This window comes from Silurus aristotelis, assembly GCF_946808225.1.
Source record: "Silurus aristotelis genome assembly, chromosome: 13".
Classification (NCBI taxonomy): Eukaryota; Metazoa; Chordata; class Actinopteri; order Siluriformes; family Siluridae; genus Silurus; species Silurus aristotelis.
In genome coordinates this window covers 7,361,511-7,382,939 of record NC_139586.1, presented here as the reverse complement: position 1 = coordinate 7,382,939, position 21,429 = coordinate 7,361,511, and the positions used below count along the sequence as shown (strand labels likewise).

At 38.9% G+C, this 21,429-nt stretch overlaps 1 protein-coding gene across 4 annotated transcripts in view; it reads left to right on the top strand.

The window, feature by feature from the left end:
• syt7b (synaptotagmin VIIb) overlaps window positions 1-21,429 on the top strand; it is a 137,365-nt gene that overhangs the window by 73,478 nt on the left and 42,458 nt on the right. For all 4 annotated transcript variants that reach the window (XM_083558306.1, XM_083558309.1, XM_083558307.1 and 1 more), the window contains exons 3-4: window positions 20,025-20,110; window positions 20,735-20,869. In XM_083558306.1, the coding sequence (XP_083414432.1) occupies window positions 20,025-20,110; window positions 20,735-20,869 (221 nt within the window). The remainder of the gene's footprint in view (window positions 1-20,024; window positions 20,111-20,734; window positions 20,870-21,429) is intronic.

Genomic DNA, 21,429 nt, shown 5'->3' with positions numbered 1-21,429 from the left:
GATAGATAGATAGATAGATAGATAGATAGATAGATAGATAGATAGATAGATAGATAGATAGATAGATAGATAGATAGATAGATAGATAGATAGATAGACAAATTTGTAGCATATTTACAGCATGTGATATATATGTAAACATATGTACAGTGAATAATTATAAATAAATAAATATAAAGGCTATACCAGTGCAGAGACATGTGGACATCGTTAAGAAGTACAGGTAAATGTTCTAAGGCTATGGCATTGAAGAGGAAATGTGCAGAAGTGGAAGGTTATAAGATTTTGGCATTTAAGAAATGTGCAAGCTGAATAAACGAGTCTATTATATATATATATATATATATATATATATATATATATATATATATATATATATATATATATATATATATATATATATATATATATATATATAAGATTATAGCATTTATGACAGTGAGGAAAATAATTATTTGAACACTCTGCTATTTTGCAAGTTCTCCCACTTAGAAATCATGGAGGGGTCTGAAATTGTCATCGTAGGTGCATGTCCACTGTGAATGTCCACATGTCCACTGTGTCCACTGCATGTCCACAAAATCCCTCCTGCAGTGTGTGCACACCTGGTGAAAAACTACAGGAAACATTTGACCTCTGTAATTGCAAACAAAAGCTACTGTACCAAATATTAACATTGACTTTCTCAGGTGTTCAAATACTTATTTGCAGCTGTATCATACAAATAAATAGTTTAAAAATCATACATTGTGATTTCTGGATTTATTTTTTAGATTATGTCTCTCACAGTGGACATGCACCTACGATGACAATTTCAGACCCCTCCATGATTTCTAAATGGGAGAACTTGCAAAATAGCTGGGTGTTGAAATACTTATTTTCCTCACTGTATATATATATATATATATACGCACACATTATATACACATATATACATGAATGTGAACTGTTGGGCAGAATGTAAACTAAGGATATAAAGATATAAAGATACATATAGATAAAAATAGTGCAGATGTAATGAGGAGTAAAAAAGATATACTATGTAATATGTACATATATTGTACAGAGGTTATATACAGTTATTTTATATATATATATATATATATATATATATATATATATATATATATATATATATATATATATATATATATATATATATACCTCTAAAGTCTGATTAAGGGCAGTGCTATTCTTAGGCTGGTTTATTCCTTACTCACTTAACAGCCATACACAGGTTACAAATTACATTTCCTGCACTGCTTTTATAGACTCCACTGTTAACGCCGGCAATAAATAAACGAGCAAAGCATTAAATACGCGTATCATGTTACACCTTTTAAGGATGCACTGATTCCCAGAAAGCGCTGGTGTGGGGGAACTGGTGGCTCAGTACACATTTTTGTTTTGTCATGGTAACATCAAGGTGCCTCTAGATACAGAAATCCAGAGGCCACAGATGAATACAAATATCTCTCTTATTCTCATTAGCACTATGTTCTTTATGTGTCCATCTTAAGCATGGTTCTTGTCAAATCTGGATCCTTTAATGCAGGGATTCCCAAAGTTTTTCTGTGAGGACAACATAATCTTTTTTTTTTTTAATGGGTAAGCCGGGTCAGTCTGGAACAGAAAATTACATAGGCCAGTATTATTGTGGAGATTTTATGATGATAATAAATTAATGTATTATGCCTCCTAATGCTCGATTAGTTTATTTTGTTATGCACACTTGAGCATTACTTTTCAAGAGATATATAGACAATTATAGGAGCTTTATTACTAACATGATGACATTTGTTTCATATGAATTGCTATTGAAATCTTAACATTTACTTACTTATGGTTGGTGGGTCAATCTAACAAAGTTAATAACTAGAAGCTTACTAGATGCTAAGTTTATAACTAGTAATCGACTGATAGCTAGGTTGGATCGTACTTGCCGATAACTGATTAATCAACCCATTAAAATGGATACTAAATAAAAAAACAACATAACACTCCATGTAAAATTGTACAGGACTTTATTACAAAAAAAAAACAAAAAAACATTGATGAATCATTAAAATGTGCTAAAGGAAACAAATATACATATATTAATTAATAAATATTATTATATAAATAATACATTTTAAATAATACAAATAATGTAGCGCTCTCTGTGCAGCACGCAGAAAAACTTTAGTAAGAATTGCCTTCAGTGATTCACCCCTAGAGGCCGCTCTCATAATGACAGCAGTCCTGTAGCTGGAAAAACATGGTATGGATTTTAGTGATAGACATTAGTTCCAGCGATCAATTATCAGTGCCTCGACCTCTATTAATAACTGAGGGAAATTTTAGTTCGAAAGATGTTTTTCAAATACAGATATGATATGAGTAAAACATATATTTAAAATGTAAATAAAATTTTGTCATTGTATAGAGGGTCAGGGAACCAACCCCAGCCACTTTCAGTGCCAGTCCCAAGCCCGGATAAATGGGGAGGGTTGCGTTAGGAAGGGCATCCAGCGTAAAAACATTTGCCAAATCAAACGTGCAGAGGATCCGCTGTGGCGACCCTTAACGGGAGAAGACGAAAGAAAGTTTATAGAGGGCCACATTCTGCCTGCGGGCCATAGTTATAATGAGTTCCATTTTGCGTCTGGATCCTCTAAAGTTTTTTTTCTCATACTATCTCAGGGAGTTTTTCCTTGTCACTGTCACCCACTGGCTTGCTCATTAGAGATAAATCTGTATATAGGGACTATTTTTTTTATTATTTTTTTTACATTTATACAGTATTTAGGATTTATTTATTTATGTAAACTGCTTTGGGACGATGCCCATTGTTAAAAATCCCTCCATAAATAAAATATAATTGAGTTGAATATTTAATTTTATAAACAAAGAAAGTTAACCATGTTCAAAACATTGAGCAGGACATGATCTAGTTTACAAGACATAACATAACTCCATTGTTTTACATGAGTATTTTTGAGTGTTGTTTTAATAGCCTTATAGCTCCTAAAGTGTGACTTTTCTAGGATTCCCAAAGGGTTCAGCTGGAATCATTATTAGGTAATAAAATGTATTATATAGATTTTAAGAATTTTGTACTTAGGGATATTATCATGACCAGGACTTGGACTGGTTCATATAAAATTAGTGCAAAAAAAAATAAAAAATGAACAGGGTGACAATATGCATGGGAAAATAAGACACAGGTGGCAGTAATGATATAAAGATCAGTGAACCTGAAGAAAGCATGAGGGGAACAATGGGGGCCTCTAGTGACCAAAACACAGCATAACAAACCAGGCAATTTAGACCAGCTGATTTATCCAGTCTGTGCTCTCTCCTTTCAGAACCTCTAGCCAGGTCAGTGAACAAAAACAATTTCCGGTGCTAAAAATACAGGCTGCAAAGAAATGGCAGAAAGGCAGATTGTAAACATTTCGATTAGATTAAAACATTGTGTAGTATGCACTTTGTCTAAGATTATATGCTGGTGAAATGCATATAGTGTATACTGTATGTCCTGAAGTCTCTGAAGTTATTTGTTTTTGCTCTTTATTAACTTTTGTTTTTTAAGTCCTCTGTATTGAGTGGGTGGTGGGGGTTGCTAGTTTAAATGGGATGAATAAAACAATATACTGCATGTAAGGCTATACCACCATGTGAAAGAATTCTTGAAACTGATTGGTCAGCAGGTGTGCAGCATTTCTGTACAGTGGATCCAAATGTAACGTGAACGACAGGTTTATATAAGCAAACTCATTTAAATACAATATTGTAGCAGCTCATACATCAAGACTTGTTTGTCAGACAAACAATTCACTAACAATAAATACAAATTCTGCCGTTAATGTGTAATCTTGAATGTGAACCAGAACATGAGACATGAGTGTTCTTATGAAACCGAACAGGAACCAAAATAACACCATATTATATGCCTCAAGTGTCCTGATTTACATGAATATAGCACAAAATGGAACAAAACCAAAACATTTATTTTGTTTTTGTGCCCAGAATCATCCCTGATTATTTCACCTGAGAATTAATTTTTCTTTTTTTTTTCTTCTAGTTGTGATGAGGAACTAAATTTCTTGAATTAAACATGGACGTCACGTGGTTACACATGGAATATTTATCTTGCTTAAACTTTAGAGAACCAGAGTCTCTTTCACTCAAAGGGTTAAATCTTGATGGACAGGAGAGGACAGCCCGGGGGCTGTGGCTGAGTGGGACTGCATGCTTTTCAGTGTCTCCAACTGAGAAAGCATCTGTGATCGTCTCAGCTTTTCTATTTCTCTCCCTCTCCCTCTCTTTCTCTCTCTCTCTCTCTCTCTCTCTCTCTCTCTCTCTCTCTCTCTCTCTCTCTCTCTCTCTCTCTCTCTTCCTCTCACACTTTGTGTCTGACATGTTAATTCGCTGCCCGCTCTCGCTGTTCTCTCATTATTGCAAGTTCTGTAAACCCATTCATCCGCTCATTTTCACGTCTCTCCATCTCTCTGCCTCCTACTCTCTCGTTCTCTCCATAGTCCGTCTCTCTCTCTCTCTCTCTCTCTCTCTCTCTCTCTCTCTCTCTCAAAAAAACCCCCCAGAAAAGAAATCCTGTGAAACTCAGAGGCTGAGTGTTTACTCATTTGCATTACCTCAAGGATATGATATTTATAGCTGACTGTATTGACTGTGTATATATTGCAAAGACTCAGAAGAAGAATACAAACATGATTTATTTTCCTTAATAAGAGGGTACTATAAGACAAACCCCTCTCAGAAGAGCTGGCAATGTGTAGAAAGCATCCAATTTACAGACGCTCAATAATTTTATCATGTCAATTTTTTTGAAGATGCCATTAATGGTGTAAAAATGATAATAAATGAATCGAACAAGGAAAAGGGTAAAAGCTGTGTGCTTTAGTCCATTCCAGCAGCAGTGTTTAAATGTATTTCCTGGCAAAATGCAATCACAATCTTTTGTCTGACAGAGAACTGATTCCACACTTCAGTACTTTTTATACTGCAGCTTAATTCAGTGAAATGCCCTGTTGGTGCTGCCATAGTTCAGCGCCATTGACTAAATCCACGCGCTTCCATGCGATATACAAGTTGTGAAAGGGCAACAAAAGGCTGGAAAAGTAAGTGTTAGTAAAAAAGACACTATTTTTCAACTAATTAGATCAATTGGAAACAGGTCAGTAATATGATTGTGTATAAAAAGTGTATTTTACGGCGCTGCTTAAAAAACAGGCATGATTCTGTAATGAAAATTACTGCATGGGCTCAGAAACGCCTCCAAAAATTATTTTCTGAAAACATTGTTCACCGTGTTATCATTCAAAGATGAAGCCATATGTGAACATGATCCAGAAACTGCATAATTTTCTTTCGGCTAAAGGTTATTTAAAATGGCCCGAGGCAAAGTAGTTCTGTGGCAAACTGTTCTGTGATTAGACAAATCCAAATTATTTTTGGAAACAATAGCCACCACATCCTCTGTATTAAAGAGGAGTGGGACAGGCTGCCTTATTATCAGTTCAAAAACCTGCATCTGTAATGGTATTGGTGCTGCATTAGTGCCTTTGAAACAGTTTGCACATCTGGAAATGTATATACAAGTTTTAAAGCAAAATATTCTTCCATCCAGACAACGTCTTTTTCGTTGAAGGTCTTGCATATTTCAGCAAGAGAATGCTGCATTAATTACAACAGCATGGCTTCATAGTAGAAGTGTCTGGATGCTGAACTGGCCTGCCTGCAGTTCACAAATTGAAAGAAATTGGTGCACCATGAAATGCTAAATATGACAAAGAAGACCCAGAACTACTGAGCACCTACAATTCTGTATCTCAGCGGTCCCTGACCTTTTTTGTGCCACGGACCGGATTAATCTCAAGACAATATTTTCACGGACCGGCTTTTAAGGTGTGGCAGATAAATACAACAAAATAAAATTATACGACTGGCATCAAAACTGGTATTTTCTAAATATAATAATAAACGCGAATCCACTGTGTTGTTTTTTGTTCATTTTGCTGGCTTGGGGATTTTAATTTAGCATTAATGTATTTATGTGTTACCAGCCAGAGCAGCCTTTTTAAGAAGGTAGCGGATGTAGGTAAGACATAAGACCGAGGCAAGCATCTTAAAATGCATCAAGAGTGAGTCATAAATAGATGTGGCAGAGAGAATCAGGTAATTGTCCAAAATAAAACACCGTTCAGAATCAGATAATAATTCAAACGGAAATAATGTAAGTTATGTATTCTTTCTGTGTGGCCAATTGGGAACCACTGCTGTATCTGACACAAATAGGATAACATTCCACTGACAAAACTCCATCAACTAGTTTCCTCAGTTCTCACACATATAAAGGGTGATGTTAAATAAAGAGAGGATGCTACACAAAAGTAAACATGCCCCTGTCCCAATTTTTTTTGTGATGTGTTAGCCATTTGCAAATACATTTCTTTCCGTAAGAAAAAATGAATTATAGGTCTATTAAACTTGCAAGTCATTCCATTCATTTTACATTTTTCCTTTTAAAAAAAAAAAATTGGGGTTGTATTTGCAATATTTTTTTTTACAGTATGTCACATTAAAGAATTTGTTGACGCAAATCCAGATTCTGACACAGAAATCCCAGGTCTGTTCTTAGACAAATGCAGGTGTGACAGTAGAGTGAATTTGCCCCGATGAAAATACTTCATGATAATGTGTAGTCAGTGTTCTGTAATTAATTATAACATAAACAGTAATGAAAAGTAAATTTTTCAGTAATTGTGTGGTTTCTCCCTATTTGTACAGAAGTTCAGAAAGACCCTGCAACACTAGCATTGTTGAATATACATACTTAATATCTGAGAGTTCGTTAGCAGGAAGTACCTAGCCCAATGGTAGATTTGACCTCATAACTTCAAGGTTGTGGGCTTTATCTTGAGGTTGTAATGTGTTTGATTTTATTTGCTTTATTTTTAAATGAGATCAATAATGTCAATTTGTCCAGCTTCATGTTTATCAGTAATAGACCATTTTCCTAATTAGTCTGTTAGTTAGGAAGGTGCTCTAGAAAGCTATAAATCAACTATGCAATCATGAACACTATTGCCAATAACACCAGTGGTTGATGAATCACAGACTGGGCATATCTGGCTGCCAGTTTATCATTCCCAGTTTCATATGTTTTCATATGTTTCTAAGGTTTCTTTCTCTTTTTTTTCAGTATAGGACAATAGGAAAGAAAAACAAACCAGAAGATGAAAAAAAACCTTTTTTTTTTTTTTGCCTCACTGACCAAACATTTGATTATATAGAGTAATTTTTAGCTGCTGCTGTGTTATTCTTTCCTAAAATATGCACACAGAGTAGGGACAAAAAAGCAGATGCTCTGCAGTGAAGAAGCAGTGTGTATAATATGTGTATTAATGCAGTCATGCTTCATGATTTCCAAACAGAAATCTCTATCACTTTCTATTTTTTCTCACCACCTGTTGTTGAATGTTAAGCGTTGTTTCCCTTCATTTTCGGCAACGTGCGTTTCTGTCAGACGGATCATTGCTGAGTAATTTGTGTCTTGGCAGGAAACACATTCTGACGCCGCAAACGCACCACTCGTTCCTAGTCCCTTTTCAAATCGTTTATCATCTTTTACGCTATCTCTGGCAGCTGGTATCTTTCAGGGTGATTTCTAATGGATTTTCCACCCTCCAGATGTGAAATGTAATTAAGTCTTAATTACTTCAAATGTTTGTCTTATGTAAAAAGTGTAGTCTAGATGAAAATATAAAAAAAAAAAAAGATGATTAATAATTAGGTCACTTGCTTAATGACAATATTCTTTAGGTTTGGATTGTTTAATTATTCAATTCAGTTTTATAACTCAGCCAATAGGGTTGCACAAGCCAGTGCACAATTAGTGCCGGCCCCAAGCTCGATAAATGGGGAGGGTTGCGTTAGGAAGGGCATCCAGTGTATAACGTGCCAAATCAAATATGCAGATCACGAAAGAGAATTTTATACCAGATCGGTCGAGGCCCGTGTTACCAATGACCTCTTCAGGTATCGTTAGCCCACAGGGTACTGGTGGATATTGGGCTACTGTTGGCCGAATGCGGAGAAGAAGAAGAGGAAGACGACTACAGAGATGGCAGGAAAAGGAGAAGTGGAGGAGAGTGGAGGTTATTGTTGGTACTTTAAATGTTGGTACTATGACTGGTAAAGCGAGAGAGATAGCTGATATGATAGAGAGGAGAAATGTAGATATGTTGTGTTTAGGAGACCAAGTGGTAAGGGACTAAGGCCAGGATAATTGGAGGTGGGTGTTAACTGTTCTATCATGGTGTGGATGGAAAGAGAAATGGTGTAGGGGTGATTCTGAAGGAAGAGTTTAGTAAGAGTATAGTAGAGGTGAAGAGTTTCTGATGAACGTGAAGCTGAAAGTTGAAGGTGTGATGATAATGTCATCAGTGCTAATGCTCCACAAGTTGGCTGTGAGATGGAGGAGAAGGAAAAATTCTGGAGTGAGTTAGATGAAGTGGTAGAAGGGTTACCTAGGAATAAAAGATTGGTGATTGGGGCAGATTTCAATGGGCATGTAGGGGAAGGGAACAAAGGTGATGAGGAGGTGATGGTAGGTATGGCTTCAAGGAGAGAAATGTGGAAGGGCAGATGGTGGTAGATTTTGCTAAAAGGATGTAAATGGCAGTGGTGAACACTTATTTTAAAAAGAAGGAGGATCATAGTGTGACGTATAAGAGTGGAGAAAGTTGCACACAGGTGGACTATGTTCTATATAGGAGATGCAACCTGAAGGATATTGGAGATTGTAAGGTGTTGGCAGGGGACAGTGTAGCTAGACAGCATTGGATGGTGGTCTGTAGGATGGTTTTGGAAGTAAAGAAGAAGCGAAGAAGAGTGAGGACTGAAAGAAGAATAAGATGGTGAAAACTGAAAGTGTAGTGTGAGATTCTGTGAAAAGGTGCGGGATGATTGGGCAACTACTGCAGAAGTGATAATGGAGACAGCTAGAATGTGACATCTGGAAATAGAAAGGAAGACAAAGAGACGTTGTGGTGGAATGAGAAAGTGCAGGACAGCATAAGGAGAAAGAGGTTGGCAAAACGGAATTGGGATCGACAGGGTGATGAGAAATGTAGGCAGGAGTACAAGAGGGATGCGGCAGCAGGTGAAGAGGGATGTGGCGAAAGCCAAGGAAAAGGCATATTAGACGTTGGACACTAAGGAAGGAGAAAAGGATTTGTACCGATTTGCCAGGCAAAGGAACTAAGCTGGGAAGGATGTGCTGCAAGTTAGAGCAATAGAGGATGGAGATGGAAATGTGTTGATTAGTGAGGAGAGTGTGTTGAGAAGATGGAGAGAGTATTTTGAGCAGCTGATGAACGAGGAAAATGAGAGAGAGAGAAAAGGTTGGATGGTGTGGAGATGGAGAAGCAGGAAGTGGATAGGATTAGTAAGGAGGAAGTGAGAGCAGCAATTGGGAGGATGAAGAGTGGAAAGTCGGTTGGACCAGATGACATACCGGTAGAAGCATGGAGATATTTAGGTGAGATGGCAGTGGAGTTTTTAACAAGATTGATTAACAGAATTTTGGAATGTGAGAAGATGCCTGAGGAATGGAGAAGGAGTGTGCTGGTACTGATCTTTAAGAATAAGGGAGATGTGCAGACCTACAGTAACTACAGGGGAATAAATTGATCAGTCACACCATCAAGTTTTGGGAAAGAGTATCTGAGAAAAGAGGTGACCATCTGTGAGCAGCAGTATGGTTTCATGCTGAGGAAGACACTACAGATGCAATATTTGCTTCGAGAATGTTTAATGGAGTAGTATAGAGACGGTCAGAAGGAGTTTGAAGGTCAGAAGAAGCATTGTGTGTTTGTGGATTTAGAGAAAGCCGAAAAAAGTATGTGAGGGTGGTGCAGGATATGTATGAGGACAGTGTGACAACAGTAAAGTGTGCAGTAGGAACGATAGACTGGTTCAAGGTGGAGGCTGCATCAAGGATCGGCTCTGAGCCCTTTCCGGTTTGCAGTGATGATGGACAAGTTGACAGACGAGGTCAGACAGGAGTCTCCATGGACTGTGATGTTTGCGGATGATATTTTGATTTGTGGTGAGAGTAGGGAGCAGGTTGAGAAGAGCCTGGAAGGGTGGAGGTAAGTGCTGGAGAGAATGGAAATAAAAGTCAGTAGGAGTAAGACAGAGTGCATGTGTGTGAATGAGAGGGAGGGCAGTGGAGTGGTGCGGTTGCAGGGAGAAGAGGTAGAGAATGTGGAGGAGTTTATGTACCTGGGGTCAACAGTGCAAAGTAATGGAGAGTGTGTAAGAGAGGTGAAGAAAAGGGTGCAGGCAGGGTGGAGTCGGTGGAGAAGAGTGGCAGGAGTGATTTGTGATAGGTTATCTGCAAGAGTGAATGGAAAAGTTTATAGGACTGTGGTGAAACCTGCGATGTTGTATGGTTTAGAGACTGTGGCCTTGAGTAAAAGACAAGAGGTGGAGCTGGAGGTAGCAGAGCTGAAGATGTTGAGGTTTTCGTTGGAAGTGACGAGGATGGACGGGATTAGAAATTACTTTATTAGAGGGACAGCACATGTAGATCGTTTTGAAGACAAGATGAGGGAGGCGAAATTGAGATGGTTTGGACATGTGCAGAAGAGGGACATGGGGTGTATCAGTAGGGGAATGCTGAGGATGGAACAACTAGGAAGGAAAAGAGGAAGGCCATGGAGGCAGTTAATGGATGTGGTGAGGGAAGACATGCAGGTATTTGGGGTGAAAGAGGCAGATGTAAAGAACAGAGGGGTATGAAGACAGATGATCCGCTGAAGTGACCCGTAATGGGAGCAGCCGAAAGAAGAAGAATATTTAATTCATTTTTATAGCAATTTTAACAATGTATTTGTCCCAAAGCAGCTTTACAGAGATAAAGAGGTTATAAAATATGAATTAATAAGTGCCTGTAAATATATCCCTTATAAGTTTATCCCTATTATGGTCATTGTCATGTTGGAAGACCCATCTTCAATGCTCTAACTGAGGGAAGGAGGTTGTTCCCCAAAATCTCGCAATACATGGCCTTGGTCATCCTCTCCCTAATACAGTGCAGTCGCCCTGTCCAATGTGCAGAAAAACACCCCCAAAGCATGATGCTAGCACCCCCATGCTTCACAGTAGGGATGGTGTTCTTGGGATGGTTCTCATCATTCTTCTTCCTCCAAACACGTTTAGTGGAATTATGACCCAAAAGTTCTATTTTGGTCTCATCTGACCACATGACTTTTTCCCATGACTCCTCTGGATCATCCAAATGGTCATTAACAAACTTAAGACGTGCCTGGACATTTGCTGGTTTAAGCAAGGGGAACCTTCCGTGCCATGCATGATTTCAAACCATGACGTTTTAGTGTATTACCAAGAGTAACCTTGGAAACGGTGCTCCCAGCTCTTTTCAGGTCATTGACCAGCTCCTCCCGTGTAGTTCTGGGCTGATTTCTCACCTTCCTCAGGATCATTGAGACCCCACGAGGTGAGATCTTGCATGGAGCCCCAGTCCGAGGGAGATTGACAGTCATGTTTGGCTTCTCCCATTTTCTAATGATTGCTCCAACAGTGGACCTTTTTTCACCAAGCTGCTTGGCAATTTCCCCGTAGCCCTTTCCAGCCTTGTGGAGGTGTACAATTTTGTCTCTATTGTCTTTGGACAGCTCTTTGGTCTTGGCCATGTTAGTAGTTGGATTCTTACTGATTGTATGGGGTGGACAGGTGTCTTTATGCAGCTAACGACCTCAAACAGGTGCATCTAATTTAGGATTCTAAATGTAGTGTAGGTGTACATTTTAAAGGCAGACTAACAGGTCTTTGAGGGTCAGAATTCTAGCTGATAGACAGGTGTTCAAATACTTATTTGCAGCTGTATCATACAAATAAATAGTTTAAAAATCATACATTGTTATTTCTGGATTTTTTTTTTTAGATTATGTCTCTCACAGTGGACATGCACCTACGATGACATTTTCAGACCCCTCCATGATTTCTAAGTGGGAGAACTTGCAAAATAGCAGGGTGTTCAAATACTTATTTTCCTCACTGTATATTTGTTGTTAGTACTTTATTTTTCTTGACATGAATAGCTGAAATCAGCTGAATAGTGAATAGCGGTTTAGCCAGTCATGGCCCAACACTTCTGAGTCTGCTTTTTAAACAGCAGTAAAATAAACATATTGCACAAATTATACAGCTAAAATTTAGCAATACAATATACTGATATACAGTGCTGTCAAAAGTGAAAACACCTAGTATTTTATGATTTATGAGACACATGCATGTTCCTTTTGTTTATATGCAAAAAACTAGTAAAATTTAAAAACATAAGAATTGAACAGTGAATGACTGGAAGAAGGTTTTGTGGACAGATGAGACCAACATTTTTAATTCTGGCTACTTATGTAAGATGTAGAACTGAATAGAAGATGTTTGCAGACAGCTTCACACCCACAGTCAAACATGGAGGTGGAAGCTTAATAGTTTGGGGTTGTTTTGGAGCAGGGAAGGTTGGAGTACAGCACTGTTCTGTGCTAAAATGGCTACCATTCCATAAATTAAAACCATGCAATTCCATCTGTACTGCAGCTAATAAAAACCAACTTCGTCATACAAGAAGACAATGACCAAAGCATAAATCCAAGCACTGTAGGTAATATTTAGAGAGAAAACAGTTAGCTAAAGTGTTATCCACAATGGAATGGCCCGGCCAGTCACTGCAACTAATTCCTATTGGACTGCTATGGGATGAACTGGATCGCAAGGTCAGGCATGACAAGTATTTCAGCTGAATGTTTGGAGAAACTAACTGTCTGAATGGCAAAAGTGTGTAAAGCTGTTTTTAATGCTATATGAGGATTTTTAACTGAAAATTTTAACATCTTTACATTTGTATCATCAAAGTAACACTTCATACCATTAAATTATCTAGTTTGTTGCCTTATAAACCAAAGAAACATACATGTGTATTTTAAAAGCTGGGAAAGTGTTTCCAAACTTTTGACATGTGATGTATATAATATATATAAATATAAATATAAATATAAATAAAAAAAAAAAAAATATATATATATATATATATATATATATATATATATATATATATATATATATATATATATATATATATACAGGTTTGACTAATTGATCATTCGTTGAAATGCGTCATTCGTTAAAACTATATATATATATATATATATATATATATATATATATATATATATATATATATATATATATATATATATATATATATATATAAACCCAGCCATTAGGGGGGCACAAGCCAGTGTACTCTTAGTGCCGGTCCCAAGCCCGGGTAAATGGGGAGGGTTGCGTTAGGAAGGGCATCCAGCGTAAAACATGTGCCAAATCAAATATGCGGATCACAAATGAGAATTTCATACCGGATCGGTCGAGGCCCGGGTTAACAACGACCGCCACAGGTATCGTTAGCCGACAGGGTACCGGTGGAAATTGGGCTACTGTTGGCCGAAGGAGGAGAAGGAGAGGAGGAAGGCGTCTACAGAGACGGCAGGAAAAGGAGCAGTGTAGGAGAGTAGAGGTTCGGGTTGGTACTTTAAATGTTGGTACTATGACGGGTAAAGGGAGAGAGATAGCTGATATGATGGAGAGGAGAAAGGTAGATGTGTTGTGTGTTCAGGAGACCAAGTGGAAAGGGAGTAAGGCCAGGAACATTGGAGGTGGGTTTAAACTGTTTTATCATGGTGTGGATGGGAAGAGAAATGGTGTAGGGGTGATTCTGAAAGAAGCATACAGTAAGAGTGTAGTGGAGGTGAAAAGAGTTTCTGATAGGGTGATGATCGTGAAGGTGGAAGTTGAAGGGATGATGATAAATGTCATCAGTGCCTATGCTCCACAAGTTGGCTGTGAGATGGAGGAGAAAGAAAGATTCTGGAGTGAATTAGATGAAGTGGTAGATGGTGTACCTAGGAAAGAATGATTGGTGATTGGGGCAGACTTTAATGGGCATGTAGGTGAAGGGAACAGAGGTGATGAGGAGGTGATGGGTAGGTATGGTTGTAAGGAGAGGAATGTGGAAGGGCAGATGGTGGTAGATTTTGCTAAAAGGATGGAAATGGCAGTGGTGAACACGTATTTTAAGAAGAAGGAGGATCATAGGGTGACGTATAAGAGTGGAGGAAGGTGCACACAGGTGGATTATCTTCTGTGTAGGAGATGCAACCTGAAGGAGATTGGAGACTGTAAGGTGTTGGCAGGGGAAAGTGTAGCTAGACAGCATCGGATGGTGGTCTGTAGGATGGTTTTGGAGGCGAAGAAGAAGAGGAGGAAAGTAAGGTTTGAAAGAAGAATAAGATGGTGGAAACTGAAGGAGGAAGAGTGTAGTGTGAGGTTCAGGGAAGAGGTCAGACAGGGGCTTGGTGGTGGTGAAGAGGTGCCGGATGATTGGGCAACTACTGCAGGAGTGATGAGGGAGGCAGCTAGAAAAGTACTTGGTGTGACATCTGGAAATAGAAAGCAAGACAAGGAGACGTGGTGGTGGAATGAGGAAGTGCAGGAGAGCATTAGGGGAAAGAGATTGGCAAAACAGAAGTGGGATCGACAGAGTGATGAGAAGAGTAGGCAGGAGTACAAGGAGATGCGGCAGCAGGTTAAAAGGGATGTGGCGAAAGCCAAGGAAAAGGCATATGAGGAGCTGTATAAGAGGTTGGACACTAAGGAAGGAGAAAAGGATTTATACCGATTGGCCAGGCAGAGGGACCGAGCTGGGAAGGATGTACTGCAAGTTAGAGCAATAAAGGATGGAGAGGGAAATGTGTTGACTAGTGAGGAGAGTGTGTTGAGAAGATGGAGGGAGTATTTTGAGCAGCTGATGAATGAGGAAAATCAGAGAGAGAGAAGGTTGGAGGATGTGGAGTTGGTGAAGCAGGATGTAGATAGGATTAGTAAGGAGGAAGTGAGAGCAGCGATTAAGAGGATGAAGAATGGAAAGTCGGTTGGACCAGATGACATACCGGTAGAAGCGTTTAGATGTTTAGGAGAGATGGCAGTGGAGTTTTTAACCAGATTGTTTAACAGGATTCTGGAAGGGGAGAGGATGCCTGAGGAATGGAGAAGGAGTGTGCTGGTACCGATCTTTAAGCATAAGGGAGATGTGCAGACCTGCAGTAACTACAGGGGAATTAAGTTGATCAGTCACACCATGAAGTTATGGGAAAGAGTAGTGGAAGCCAGGCTGAGAGAAGAGGTGACCATCTGTGAGCAACAGTATGGTTTCATGCCGAGGAAGAGCACCACAGATGCCTTATTTGCTTTGAGGATGTTGATGGAGAAGTATAGAGAAGGACAGAAGGAGCTGCATTGTGTATTTGTGGATTTAGAGAAAGCGTACGACAGGGTGCCGAGAGAGGAGTTGTGGTATTGTATGAGGAAGTCAGGTGTGTCAGAGAAGTATGTGAGGGTGGTGCAGGACATGTATAAGGACAGTGTGACGGCAGTAAAGTGTGCAGTAGGTACGACAGACTGGTTCAGGGTGAAGGTTGGACTGCATCAAGGATCGGCCCTGAGCCCTTTCCTGTTTGCAGTGGTGATGGACAGGTTGACGGACGAGGTCAGACAGGAGTCTCCCTGGACTATGATGTTTGCAGATGATATTGTGATTTGTGGTGAGAGTAGAGAGCAGGTTGAGAAGAGCCTGGAGAGGTGGAGATATGCGCTGGAGAGAAGGGGAATGAAAGTCAGTAGGAGTAAGACAGAGTACATGTGTGTGAATGAGAGGGAGGGCAGTGGAGTGATGCGGTTGCAGGGAGAAGAGGTGGAGAAGGTGGAGGAGTTCAGGTACCTGGGGTCAACAGTGCAAAGTAATGGAGAGTGTGTTAGGGAAGTAAAGAAAAGAGTGCAGGCAGGGTGGAGTGGGTGGAGAAGAGTGACAGGAGTGATTTGTGATAGAAGAGTATCTGCAAGAATGAAAGGGAAAGTTTATAGGACTGTGGTGAGACCTGCGATGTTGTATGGATTAGAGACAGTGGCATTTAGTAAAAAACAGGAGGTGGAGCTGGAGGTAGCAGAGCTGAAGATGTTGAGGTTTTCGTTGGGAGTGACGAGGATGGACAAGATTACAAATGAGTTTATTAGAGGGACAGCACATGTAGGATGTTTTGGTGACAAGGTGAGGGAGGCGAGATTGAGATGGTTTGGACATGTGCAGAGGAGGGACATGATTTATATTGGTAGAAAAATGCTGAAGATGGAGCCACCAGGTAGGAGGAAAAGAGGAAGGCCAAGGAGGAGGTTCATGGATGTGGTGAGGGAAGACATGCAGGTAGTTGGTGTAAAAGAGGCAGATATAGAGGACAGGGTGGTATGGAGACGGATGATCCGCTGTGGCGACCCCTAATGGGAGCAGCCGAAAGAAGAAGAAGAAGAAGAAGATATATATATAGTTTCAAGAATGACGCAACGAATGATCAATTAGTCAAACCTGTCATGGCTTGAGCAAATGATTATTGACAAATATTTGCTAGTTCGAGGATTTGGTCAATACTACTACAATCAGCGCTGCTTATTGATTTACTGCTTTGTCATTACTCCCAAACCCCATATCAGTTCCTTTTCATTATATAAAAAAGCTGTCGCTAGTAAGGCATCCTTATTTTGGTATTTTACAGTTTTATTCTAAATTTAATTACATTATTTCCAAATATTCACAAAACTATTAAATTAGTTGAAACACCTTGGCTTTGATTACACAATGTAAATATTTGGCTACTAGACTGGCTACTAGAAAACTTCTCCTTGCTTTTCCTTTTGGAGAACCTCTTAAGCTACTGAACAAATCCTTCCATGCTTAATGGTATGGATGTTTAAATTGTCTGGTTGTGAAAATGTTTTTGATTTATTTAATATTTAGTGCAAAAGAGCGTAACACTGGCTTCTTCATAAAATTTGAATCTAGTTTTAAATGGCGAAAAAAAATAAAAAAATAAAATAAAAAGCTTCTAACAAGTTCTCTCATCTCTACAGTACCCCTGCAGTTCCAAAGTAGTGCTGTGAGTCAGAGTATGCTTTGGGGTATTTGTCTTCTCCCTGTCTAAATATCTTCTACCCTGTTTTATTTTTTCAACTGAAGACTTGGAAGCTCTAAGAATTTTAGAAGGACAGAAAGAAGACAGTGTGTTCCTTGGAACCTCTACAAGCTGCAGAATCTTTCTGGTTCTTTTATCCAGACGTGCAGCTTCATGTTGACTTGAACCAAAATGTAGAAACATTTTACTGCCAAACCTCCAAATCAGTTGATATTCAGTCACCAAACATGTGAGCTCCCAATTATTGGGACATATTATCTTAGCACAGTCAGTTGCTCAATTCTGAATAGTTTATTGATGAACTGCAAGGACATACCAAGGTGGACCCGTGATGGACATGTGTAATCATTTGTCATTTATCTGGCCTTCAGAGAGGCACAATAGGATTGTACTCATCTGGGACTAGACGAGGGTTAAGTGAAATTGGGTTCCAAGAGTTTGATTGCTATAGGGCGCCTCCAGGGATGTGATATTGGCATATATTGCAATAGCAATAAAGGCCTAAATTTTATCATGATGCAACATTCATCAGGGTTATATTAAGGATTTCATGCTTACTTTGTTGAAAATTACAATTAAATAACTTTTGCAAATTATAGAATTGTTTTGGGCATGAGAAACTATAAAGCTACTGTGTTCTAAAAAAATTTCTATAATGATGAAAAGGTTTTAAGGGACTGTGACCTTCATACCAATATGTGCTTAACGATAAAGCTGTTCCCTTCCTGGCTGTTACTTCCACTTAATATGAAAGGTAGTTTCTAGGGTGTAACTGTCGAGATTTGTGTTCATTCAACTAAAGAATTGTTGAGATCAGTTGCTGATGTTAGGTGAAGAGGTGTGGGATTCAATAATAAATTTTTTATTATTTTTATATTTATTGGGGTTGAGTCCTGCTTGATGCAGGACATTAAAGATTTTTCAATCCAACCTTAACACAGTTTTCATGAAACTCACTTTGTTTTGGGGCCCTTTAATGAAACAGCAAATGAAGGTATTCTACACAGTTGTGTGCTGAAGAACCACACGAGTGTTATAGCCCGAGGTGCACAGTGCATAGTTCACATGTATGTATTATTCATAAAAGCGTTTTTTCTAAATTGGGTGAACATTCCGACGAAATGCATGTGAACAGATAAAAAAGTTCCCAGTGTACATTAGGGCCCCAACACTGACATTGACCCGATTAGAAAGCAATCACACATTAGGGCATTTGCTCAGGGGGTTTAATAAAGTCGCTTTGTTTACATAATTTCCATAAATAAATCTTTTCTCCAGCATCAATAACAGAACTGTTTCCATCATGCATTATCTCTAATCCTGACTTTACTCGTTTACAACCATTTTCTTGCTCAGAGCCAGGTTTTGAACAGACTTATTTACATTGGAAATCTACTTAGTGCTCTTCATGGAGCAGCCCATAATGAGAGAAAATACATGTACATTTTCAAGAAATATTCAAGTGAAAGAAAGAGAGAGAGAGAGAGAGAGAGATTGTGTGTGTGTGTGTGTGTGTGTGTGTGTGTGTGTGTGTGTGTGTGTGTGTGTGTGTGTGTGTGTGTGTGTGTGTGTGTGCATGCATACTGTATTTAACATTTTGCCATTGTTGTTTTTTGTTTGCTTGGTGAATTGTGTAAAGAAACACTGTTTTTCATTGACATCATTGTGTATTTTCTTTTAACACACACACACACACACACACACACACACACACACACACACACACACACACACACACACACACAGAGGGTGCAGTAGGCATACAATACTTTCTGTTGAGTATTCCATTCAAGTAAGAGCTTATTTAATCTTAGGCTGTAAAAGTACTGCTCATTGGCTCATTGTGTGTGTGTGTGTGTGTGTGTGTGTGTGTGTGTGTGTGTGTGTGTGTGTGTGTGTGTGTGTGTGTGTGTGTGAGAGAGAGAGTGTGTAAGGGAGAAAGGTGTAGTAAATATATTTAAAAAGGGAGTAGGTGCTGTCAGGATGCTTGACGTGTGTCACTTTACCTACACTAGAGTTTAAACTAATTAATCATGATATGATGTGTTATGGACAGCTGGGGCACTTGGATTATAACTCTTATTATGTATCTGTGCCATAAGCAAAATTGTCACCCTATGATTGCATAACCATATATAACCTATATGCCACCCTCATGCTTTTTTTTCTTATTCTCATCCTGTTGTGAAGTCAATCAGGTGAAGTTCACCAAAGTGCAATAGAATTGTGTAAAGAGTGCATGCTGTGTGAAGTAAACAAAAAATGAGCAGGAGGCATGACTGCTGGCAAGTGGATCATAAGCTCCTTTTACAGTGTTGTAACAAACAGTAGTTGGCAGTTGGCAGGAATTGTGAGTGGCACGATGAAGTGCTAAACACAGAGGAGCTGTAGTACAGCTGACTCTTAGACACTGACAAAGTGGCTGCTTCTTATTCTCAGCGATCACATGCTACTTAAGAAAGTGTATGATACTTTGGTGAATGTAGGTCATATCTCTAACATAGGCCCAGGGCCAGTGCTAGCTATAGGCAAAGCAGGAAATTGCCTCTGGCCTCAGGTTTGGAGGCGGGACCTTCATAAACGTAACAAACCTATACACTAGTTTACCAATCAAGTTCAAACACACACTCGCGGCCTTGTTCCTGTAAATGTAGCATAAAAAAAGATCATTCCTTCATTGATTCATTTTCTTTCTCTTTGTAAATGTGCTTATTTTTAACAAATCCCTTTATTCTCTTTAACAAAAGAGTGAATATGAGAAAACATGGGATATATAATGTATACCTGCGACAATCAGATACACTGCTGTAAAATGTGATAAAAGTTCACTATGTTTATTTTGTATGTTTGAACCAATTAATATGTGCTTTGTGTGAGAAATTATCAGCTTTTTTTGTTTGTGGTCCTTTGTAGGGGAAGAGGAATAAGCCAGGTTTGGACACAGCAAGTTCTCCGGATTCTGTGTCAGTACGAGGCCGAGGTGAAAATAAAGCCATCAAGTAGGTCCTTCCTGAGTGTGGATGTGACTCAAAACATATGTTCATTCTGAAACAGTCTCATACATGATGCACTGAAACTTATGCCCATGAATTGAAGCCAAAGATCCAAAAACTATGCACTGATTTATGAACAAGGTCTGGCAGAGGACTGTATCTTTAAAATTATTAAAACATGCAGTTTGGGGAATATTCTAGCTATGATAGCAAAACACAGGGAATTATCTTTTATTAGGAAAAGTGATTGTGTAAGCAAATTAGCATCGATGAATAGCAGTTATTATATTTGTGCAAAGTCTGATTTTTCAAACCGAAGATGATCAGAAAGTTCCTTAAAAATTGATTTATGACTGTAAAGTTTTTAGTTTTTAATTGAGTCCTGTGTTTTTTTTTCAAGAGCCTAAGACTTTTATATGTATTGTTCTGAGTGATATTATGATTTAACAGTTTACAAAGACAATGAAGGTATTGTTAAAGAATAATTTACAATTTGAAGAACAGTGATTTCTCTCTCTCTCTCTCTCTCTCTCTCTCTCTCTCTCTCTCTCTCTCTCTCTCTCTCTCGCTCTCTCTCTCTCTCTCTCTCTCTCTCTCTCTCTCTCTCTCTCTCTCTCTCTCTGCCCATAGTGATCTAGACAGGGACTTTTGGAACAACAATGACAGCAGCAATGTTCAGCAACGGTGGAGCTCATACCCTCCTAAAGAGTTTCTCTTGAACATGTCTCCTTATGCTCCATATGGAGATCCACGTCTAACGCCCAAGTAAGTGTATGTCTGCTGCTCTGTGTGTCAGGACAGGGCTGCAGTGAACCTGTTAACATGTTTATATCCTTCTTGTCTTACAGTAATCAGACACTTTTAACTAAGCATTCGGGTCTGATTCCGGTCCAACAGTACAGGTCCACCACTACGAATACCTTCATACACTATTATAATCTCCACTGCAGGACTACTACAAGTCACTTACAAGAAGTCTTGTAACTGTAGTAATGTAATATAACATGGAAGGCTAAATTCCCTGACAGGAGTTCATGGACATTTTTTAAAGGCCATTTGTGTCATCATATATACGCAGTGATTCATAAACATTTCAAGCACACTATAGAGGACTTTATCCGGCCGGTCATAGCAGACATACAGTGTTGCTGATCCTGAAGAGAACTGGAGGATTAGCTACAAATTTTCTTGGCTTCCTGTTTTAATTGCTTAATTGAGCTTTTTATCTGGGATGGAGAGAAGGAGAGTTCTCTCTCTCTCTCTCTCTCTCTCTCTCTCTCTCTCTCTCTCTCTCTCTCTCTCTCTCTCTCTCTCTCTTGTTAGCT